Source organism: Solea senegalensis, linkage group LG7 (genome assembly GCF_019176455.1).
Source record: "Solea senegalensis isolate Sse05_10M linkage group LG7, IFAPA_SoseM_1, whole genome shotgun sequence".
Taxonomy (NCBI): Eukaryota; Metazoa; Chordata; class Actinopteri; order Pleuronectiformes; family Soleidae; genus Solea; species Solea senegalensis.
This window is the reverse complement of record NC_058027.1, coordinates 10,694,230-10,703,703: the sequence shown is the minus strand read 5'-3', so window position 1 is coordinate 10,703,703 and position 9,474 is coordinate 10,694,230. Positions and strand designations below refer to the sequence as shown.

Here is a 9,474-nt window from a genome sequence, read left to right as displayed (position 1 = left end):
ACAATTCTGACAGATAATATTGCTTCAGAACAGGTATCATGTGCAGTCAAGGGTTACTGTAACAGCAGTTTGTTTACACCGAGGGTGTCCAAACTTTTTTTAACAAGGGCCATATTTGATAATGTGAAGATTTACAGGGCCAATGGTCTTTTTTTAACAGTTACATTTACATACAAATGGACTGTTTTATACAAAAATGTAATTTTCATTGTCACAATTATCATTTTTAAATGGAAATGTAAACAAATCTAAGCTGTGCAGTGCCAGTGGAAAGAAAAGCACTTTCCACATCTGGAGTCAAACAACATAATATGAGATGATTGCATACAGTTGTCTGTCACAGGTGGTTTTCGAAACCGGGACTCTGGTTTGTTTGATCATCAGCCACAAATAAGAGGGCAATGTGGGCAATGTGGTTGCGAAGCACCATAAAAAAGCCTGAAAGTCTGAAAGCCTTTGTTTAAAATTAACCAACAGATCATCAGGCACTAGAAATTGTTGGACTCAGAAATGCTGGTAAAACCACAAAGGCAACAACAGCAGACCACTGCTAATTACGATGTGTTGTTAGTGCTGCGTTAGTGCCAACTGCTAGTTGTGTCCCAACTAACAGTTGGTATAGTTGTGCAATTAAATCGGTTTATATTGCCATCTTTTATTAACTCATGATCGACAGCACAATATAATATATATTTATATATATAAAATATTCTCATATGTAACATCAGGCAGCCAATGACCAAGAGGAGTGGAATTGGCCCTGTAATTGGGGGGAGTCACTGGTTACAATCACAGAAGGGGTCAAGGGCTGGGGTGCCCCTGAGGCACCCAATCCCCATTGCTCCCCAGGCCCAGATAAGTGTTGCCCACTGCTCCTCCACCCGGCTTGTGCGTGTTCACTACTACAGTGTAAAAAGGATGGGTTAAATGCAGAGGTCAAATTCACTATCACAAATTGGTGTGTGTGCAAAAATAACCCATTGTAATTCTATGAGACCACATCCTCGTGTTGTCCTCCCACTCTGTAAAATAACACCAATGTGGAACTGACCTGCCATTTCCATTTATTCAGAGTGTTTGCATGACATTTTCAAGAAAGCAAACTCACTTCCCCTCACTCCCTTTCACACTTGGAGAAAACGAATACCAGAAGAAAAAAAATTACTCAATAAAATGTTAAATGAAAATTGGTTGGTCATCCCTCAATGAGGTTAGGATATGAAGTTATTCATCAACAAATCCAATAATGCTCACAGGCATTTAATAATTATGTTTTATCAGCTTAAGCTACTGCATCTCAATAAATTGATTTGTTATTTCCAAGATGTTTACTGCCTTAGTAAAAAAAAAAAGAAGTAGGAGAGTGAGATCATATTTTCTAATTATAGAAGGAGGCAGTTGCTGAAGAACACCTCTGAGATTTGTTGAATGTGCAAAGCAATACAATGCTGCCTGCAACATAATCTTGCAAAGCACAAAATTCATAACAAATTTACACATAAAACTCATGGTTTTTTAACTTCACGCATGTATGCTGAAGACTCTCCTACCCTCTCAATACTGAAAACAAATCAATCGCAGTATTACAGTACAGTAAATAGTATTACAGTAAATTACATCAGCCCTGCAAGTGAATTTACATTACTTTACTATTCATTTGGTTTTCTTTGTACTTGGGTATGATGATAAGCAACACAATAATGTAATAATACATTCTAATTCACACCCATATTATTGTAGCTGTCTGCTTTACATGGTATGGGACTAGTGATCTGTTGTTTGCTTTACTGCTAAGAAAATAATTTGTCCCCCAATACTAAATTCTAAAGTTTAATATTCTGTAAAATCAGCCTGACTAAGGATTGTCTTGACCGATTGTTAGATTTAAACATTTTTTGCGGGGCATCAACAAAGTTTGAGTTCTAGGTCTGAGAAAGGATGTTAGAAGTAATATTTTAAACACTGTTCTACGCTACAGATACATACAAAACCTTAAAATAGCCATTTAATAAAGCCAAATAATAGCCAACATTATACAAATAGGCAAACAGAACCTGAACATTTTGTTGAATTTAAATACATTAGATCATACTAAATTTTAACACAAAAGATTTATAATAAGCCTTTGAATTATTAATTAGCTCACACCCATGACGCACACCACTGCAAACGTCAGCTAGTAGACTGAATGTTTAGTACTTAATCAACCCGTTATACCACAACAATAAATTATAAATTGTTTATTAAAGATCAAAACAGTGTGGAAGCAGAGCCTGCTGCTCTTTAACAGCGACAAAGCAATTAAAAGTAGTAACTTATTCTGAATCTGCCTGCAGAGCTTGCATGTCACCTTCTTTGGCTCACCCTTCATCTCTAAAAATGTTCCCATACTATGGAATTCTCACCCCAGATGCTATTTGACAAACTGAGCTCAACTCCTGTATCCACCATTTCAACTTAAAGCTATGCATGGTTCAGCCATATAGGTTTCAATTTATTTTGACAAGACAAAGCTTCAAAAATGTTACGTGACAAAACAACTAATGAAATCCTGCTTACTACTAATGATTATTATTTTTATATAGAAATGGCAGCCCTACTGTAAATAAATGCTTAATATCCTTCATTTGGACTCCTTAATGATGAAAACATTTTAAAGGAAGACCTAAATAGTCTATTCCTTACTTACACAAAAGACAGAAACAGACAATATGCATTATTTAATGTCTAGTTACCTTGATAGTAGGTGGTGCAATGGCCAAATATTTGTCTCCATTGTGGTAGGTGATGGACTCTTGTCCTATGATTATAGCGCCACCAAATGGCTCTGGCACTAAAATACAAGCACATGAGCAAAAGAGACATTATTTGTAGAAAGGTATACATTCAAGTGGAGCTGCCACAAATATTTAAATATGACATTCTATTATCTCTATATTTTCAATTCATCATAATTTCCTATATGAAAGCATCTCTCTATTTTAGACTTGTTTGTTTATTGAAAAATCTAGGAAAAAATAGCAAATTTAGTTGGTTTTTTTTACCCAGTACTTTACTGTTAAGTTTTAAAGATTCATGTCTAACAAACTTATGTGTTTTTGAAACTGAGAAATATTTCCAGAATAAGATCTGTTCTACATCAATGCAGAGAAAAATTTTAATACTCTTATAACTTCTCACCTAGACTACAGAAATGCCTTGTTTACAATACCTTAAACCTCCATCAACAGAACAGATTATTCAAAATTTGAAATACATTTGTAAAAAAAACAGATAAAGATATGACTAAACTATTTGTAATAACATGATGGTAAAAACATGGTTTTATAGTCCGTATATTTATGTATATATATGTATGTATATTTCTAACTGCTTACTTCACTGATTATATCAGTACTGTGTGGAGTATAAGCTCTTGTTACCTGGGATGACCATTGATGCCTCAGCCTCCACATTCTCCTGTTTCCAGGGGCCCTTGTTGAACTCCTTCTCCCTCAGAGAAACCTCGTAGGTCTTCACATGGCGTCCCTGTGGGTCCTTTAGTACACAGTATTACAGTATATTACAGTTTTTACATAAACGTCTTGAATGAAACCAAGACATCAAGACAGAAGTAAAAACTAAATCATCATCATCATCATCATCATCGCTGTCTGCTTTTTAACTGCTGCCACACAATATCGCAATTAACTAAGACTAAGAATGCTGTAAACCCAAACACACTACACTAGATCCATGCTACAGTACCTGGTAGATGAAGCAGACAGTTGGTGCCTGGCAGCCATACAGAAAGTGCACGTCGATGACCTGAAGCTCCTCCAGGCGGATGTTGAAGGCCTTCAGCTCACGGTTGTCCCGGTCCAATGGGATCACCTTAAACAACCCGTCATAAAGACGGAGACCAATCATGCGGCACTCTGGGTCTACAATTCCAATAATGCCTGTCTCAGATGGACGACCAATACGATCCTGAAAAAGAGCATTTGGTATGGAAATGTTTAATACATACAGTAAAACATACCATTCTCAAAAAGCGCTTGATAGGGTTATAAAAAACACCTGGACATTGCCGTGGGCACGTGTGATGATGTCAATGCTGTCCCCATTCTGTTTGTATTCAAGGATGCATGCGTTGTACTTGGATGTGAGAATGAACAGCAGGTCTTTGGTCTCACCCTAAACAAAAAAAGACACCAGAATTATCAAATACCAAACATGTAGAGACCTGATTCTATTTTCATCAGTATGATTCAGTACAACAGGCTGAAGCAGGAGTATCAGTCATCTGTTTAATTTCCACCAGCCAATTTAAGACTTAAAAGGTTTATGAATCCAACAGTCAGCCAAAAACCATTCATGATAAGACAAGATTCCAAATTATCTTTAATATTTAGAGGATTTCTGTTTTTTCCCCACAATCTAACTTTGTGTAACACTTACCTTTGGCCGGAAGAGTTCCATGACAGCAATCTTTCCATACATGCCCACTTCTTTGACGGGTCTGAGACCCTCTGGTGTGACGACATAAATTTCCAAACGTGTGTTTTTGGCTATGAGCAGATTCAGGTCCTCCGCAGAGGTGAAGTGACCTGTTGGCAAATAAACATGTAGATAATTCTAATAAACTGCTGTTTAGTGGGAGAGCAGGAGGAGAAATGTATCATTGACAAAATGCAAAATGTTGTTGACCACTAAGGAGAAGGCAAAAAAATCTGGATCTGATAATAAGATCAGTGGTTTAATCACCATTCTGCATTTCTAAGTGTCTATGGGAAGATAATGAAACTCATCATTGACCCAACTAGACCCCAACTGCACCCTTCTCTTGGTTATTGGCAGCCAATATGTGACTCATAGTGTAAAGAACTTTGAGTGGATGTTAAGACTACATAAGCTCTTAATAATGTAGTCATTTACCGTCTTTGATACTTAAGTGTAGGTAATGCTACATGGTAAAATTGCATTGCATATATTCAATTTCAAGTTAAATTAAATCAGTATAGGCTGTGGCTAGTATGATATAAATTTACATGAGGAGTTAGTCCTCCTCATGCAGGGCAACAGCAAATGATTATTCTACTAATTACTGTCTCGATTGATTGTTTGCTTTGAGGTAGTCAGCAAGAAATGTCCAATACAAATAAAAGTACAAAATTAAACGTTTTCATAGAATTAGTTGTCCATACATTTACATAAACAGCTGCTATGGTTCCAAATACACTTTCACTTTCTGGATGTATTAGAATAATCCACTAATAAAAAGCATCTTCATGTATATGCTTGTACTGTTTTGTAAACAAAACTTTTAATTTTGAAGCACATAGTAGCTAAATGCACTCCACTTATGCAGAAGATCATCACTGAATGCTCAACACATCAAACCTTGAAGCAGATGGGCTACAGCTGCAAAGGGACACACCTGCTACTTTACTGGGTGTCCTGTACCAAATGCAGTGGCAGGGGGTGTCAGTGCTGTTTGAATACATGTATAATATTTCCCTAAAATGTAATACACTAGATTGTGTCATAACAAGCAAGTGATCAATGCACATGTATCTTAAATCTGACACTAAATGGATTATTAGTATACACTGACCTAGTTACATTTGCACTTAAATGCCAATAAAATACGTATCGAAAGCGAAGGAATTCGTGGGCAATCTAATTGTCGAGTATATAATTCAGTAAGCGCTTCCATCACATGTTGTACAACTTTTTGAAAGTGTGCATTAGATCTAGTTTCGACTGCACATAGTTTATTTGATCATACCAATGATTAAGATACAGATGAAATGCACTTTGGTCTAGCGACGCCACATTAGACACAACATTTGCTTAACGTTACAATCAATAGAAAAGTTCAGTGAATAAAATCTTAAGAGACAGGAGATATACATGTGCCTTGATTTGCATGCAGCGGACATTAGCTAGTGTTGCTACAAAACATTTTACTTAGCAAAAACAAAAGCTAACGGTTGCTGCAGGCCCGTTTACTTGTAGCGCGGGAGCTCAGCTAGCACGCTGCTGGTAAACGAGTCTTCTTTGCACAACACAACAAACAGCGGTTATTTACCGGTGATGCAGGCGTTCACCGCCGTGGGTTTCTGGGCTGTTACCACGTAGTTGTACGACATCTTTTACAACAACAAAAGACAAACACCAGAGCAGTGTTTTAATCTCACACAAGTGACAAAATCATTGATAATATAACTCCCGGAAGTAGTTAGCTGGTTTTGGTATGGCGCATCAGAAGCTAGCAGTTACTGAGAGCGCTGACTCTGACGTGGAGCGTCCTCACGTGACAGGGAGGATGTATTACACCACCCCATTTTTGTTCCGTCAGCGTGTACTGAACTCAGTTATTTAGGTACTTGTGTGCATTCAGTTAGCATTATCTTTTCATTGAACATTTACTCTGCGTGAGAATCACCATGGTCAAAAGTACATTGTAAGTCGCTTTGGATAAAAGTGCCTGCTAAATGACATGTAAAAATATAGAGAAAGAGAGGTATAAATATATCCCCCTGTGCATATCATATGTATGTACAATTGTCTGAAGCCTAAGATTAAATGTTGACCTAAAGTTGAATCTAGCAAATGCAAACCTTTTATCATGATTATAACTTAGTTAGTGTTTTAATAATTGACAAACCATAAAAATATATTATAATAATAATAATAATAGTAATAATAATAATAATAATACAAAAGCCCTATTATAACAGTGCAATTTAAGAAAGGATTTAAAGAGGCGAAAGAATCACCTTTAGTGACAAGACTGGATTTGTAACACTCAGTTGGGCCCTCAATTGGCAGAGATTAACAGGTAACAGATATATGTGGCACTATCCTGATGGCTGAGACTCATGGGATAATACATTTAGAGTAGGTGTAACTTGAATTTAATAGCTTGTACTAACTTTAATGTAATGTAGAACTTTAATCACTGGGTCAGGAACACATTGACTACTCTAGAAGAAAAGGTCGGACTCAGTGGGTGTATACGAATGACACTATCTACCTAATGTAGTTTTTCTCTGTTTTTCTCCTTTTAGCAAGGGAACATGGCAGGCCGTATCCAGAGTTTCCTGCAGGTTGAACTAACCCTCCTTACAGCCTTGTAAGATACCAACATTCGCCTTGACTTTACCTCCCAAGATTCTATTGTCCTTCTCTGTGCCTGGTATCACCAGATTCCCAGACTCTGTCTAACCAACCTGCTGTTGGGGGCGGGTAACTCCTTTTCCCTGAACACAGGCACAGGCACAGACCGCCTTGATGCACTGTGCTGTCTGATCCTCTTGCAAGAAGTATAAAACTCACAAAGACAGCCACTGTTCTTAAGTCCTTATTTCTACACCCACCATGGTCTTATTAAGATTTTGCCATAACAATAGCTGCATCTGAGAGGTCTCTAATCTTTTCAATCTGCCTCTTCTGCCAGCTTTCATCAATTCCTGTTGTTGCTGTGACTTCCTGCAATGTAGTCACCTGTGTCTCCTTGATAGCCACACTTAAATCAATAATAATAGAAGAATACATCAAGGAAGCAATTTAAAAAAATAATAATATGCCATTGGAAGACTGAAGGAGAAGACAAGCATACAAGGCCCCATCAGGCCCTGTTGGTCCGAGCAAGTTACTTATTGTCTGCAGTGTTTTTTCATGAAGAGCCCCTGAAGGGCTTCAAACTGTCTAGGTCAGAGGTAACAGCAAGTCTGGCCTTCACCTGCTACCTGCTTGGTTTTGCAGTATTGAACATCACTGTCACTGTCAATAAAAGAACTGTGTGAACATGATGAATGTCATATAAATGCCTCTGTATTACCAGACCTAAGGGTAATATACATGGTCAATGCAAATTTGAGACACACCGTAGCCGAAGTCGAACGACAAAGTTAAATCCACAAGAAAGTAAATTTCATTGCTTACACCTCCTTAATACACACTGACAATGTGAGGAGGGACACAGAGACGTGTGTGTTTATATACAGTAACTGCATGTGTCAGCTCTAATAAGACCCACTGGAAGTGGAGGTCTGGCTGGGATCAGTGCCTTCAATCTGCAGGAAATGGAGACTACCACTTTCCACAAGCAGGTAGGCAACTTGATGACCCAGGTTTCAAACCGGTGAAAGGAGTTATTTAGAGCAGAATGCAAGTCACCTGAAGGCTGCAGGCAGGAGCAAATGAAAGTGAATGGGATGGGATCACTGATGGGTGTGGGGATACTTTAATTTCCAGGGGCAGATGAAGGTCAGTTCAACAGCACACAGCCAACAAGGACTGATGAAACCTGCAAGAGCTCTGACATGAATCTTTTGAAATGGATTACATAGTTCCCATCAGTGACAGAATGCACTGCACAGAGCCATTGACTCACTTACTACATGTTTGCCTGATAATGAGATGAACGTGTGTGTGTGTGTACATGTATTTATATCTTTGTGAGACACAAAAAATGTACAAACCTTTTTTGTGAGGACATTGTCTGTTTCCCTCAACTTTAAGGGACATTTTCAGGGTTAAGGCAGGGTAAGGGTTATAATTACATTTATGTGAGGGTTTGGCACTTTGTTGTGATGGTTAATGTTAGGGTAAGGGAGTGTCATACACATAATACAGTCAGGGTTATTATGTCTATGATGTGTCCTCACTAAGATATGAAAACAAGTTTGTGTGTGTGTGCTGAAAAATACATTTATTTTCTTTTTCATCCTCTCCCCCGAGATTTATTCAGATGGCTCTATTGATGGCTCCTCAGATGAAGTGTCTTTGAACTGTTCTCAGCACAGACATTTTGCAAAGGAGGCTCGGCTTACCTGGGATTATCATCAGACCGCTTAGTTCTGCCCACAATGACATGCTTGCCTCTTCTAATACCTCTTCCATTCACTCAAAATAAATAAGGAAAATAACTTGCAGAAAAGCTTCTTTAACTATGTGGCCATGACTCTATGAAAAAGAACTGCAATCACACAAGGTCGTTGATGTTTTACTTTTCAGTCCACACATACATAGATTTTCTATCATTGTGTGTGTGTGTGCTCTGGCTGCAGTGCTACTGAATGGACACTGACGTGTAGTTGTGGGGTGCCCCAGTGAGACCTCCCTCCCATTTGAGAGCATGTGCATGCTTTGCTTTTTTAATTCAACTGTAATTGGCGAGCTGTCTTGGCCAGGCTGTCCTCCAAAAAAGGGAAATACTGGTTAAATAAAGGTTAAATAAAAAGATAAAATAAAATCACCTCATAAAAATGCAGACTTGAGAAATGCATAAGAAAGTCCTTGAGTGAGAGGATGCCCTATAACCAGGGATAATTAATATCATTTAGTAACAGCATTAATAGTTAAACACTCTACCTGCACCTCATAACTATTTTTTATGACTAGAGTTGTACATTTCCTTGCCATTTTGCACAAAGGAAACTGTACTCTATAATGTGGCATCAAAAGTCAATAATAATCACACTG

The 9,474-nt window shown here is 37.9% G+C and overlaps 1 protein-coding gene across 1 annotated transcript in view; it reads right to left on the bottom strand.

The window, feature by feature from the left end:
* Nucleotides 1-6,243, bottom strand: part of ddb1 (damage-specific DNA binding protein 1) — a 31,448-nt gene extending 25,205 nt beyond the window's left edge. The window contains exons 1-6 of the mRNA XM_044030283.1: nucleotides 6,074-6,243; nucleotides 4,441-4,589; nucleotides 4,060-4,176; nucleotides 3,748-3,969; nucleotides 3,423-3,537; nucleotides 2,736-2,833 (exon numbers count right to left, since the gene is read on the bottom strand). Coding sequence (XP_043886218.1) covers nucleotides 2,736-2,833; nucleotides 3,423-3,537; nucleotides 3,748-3,969; nucleotides 4,060-4,176; nucleotides 4,441-4,589; nucleotides 6,074-6,134 — 762 coding nt within the window. The 5' untranslated portion in view covers nucleotides 6,135-6,243. The remainder of the gene's footprint in view (nucleotides 1-2,735; nucleotides 2,834-3,422; nucleotides 3,538-3,747; nucleotides 3,970-4,059; nucleotides 4,177-4,440; nucleotides 4,590-6,073) is intronic.
* Nucleotides 6,244-9,474: the final 3,231 nt, after the last annotated feature.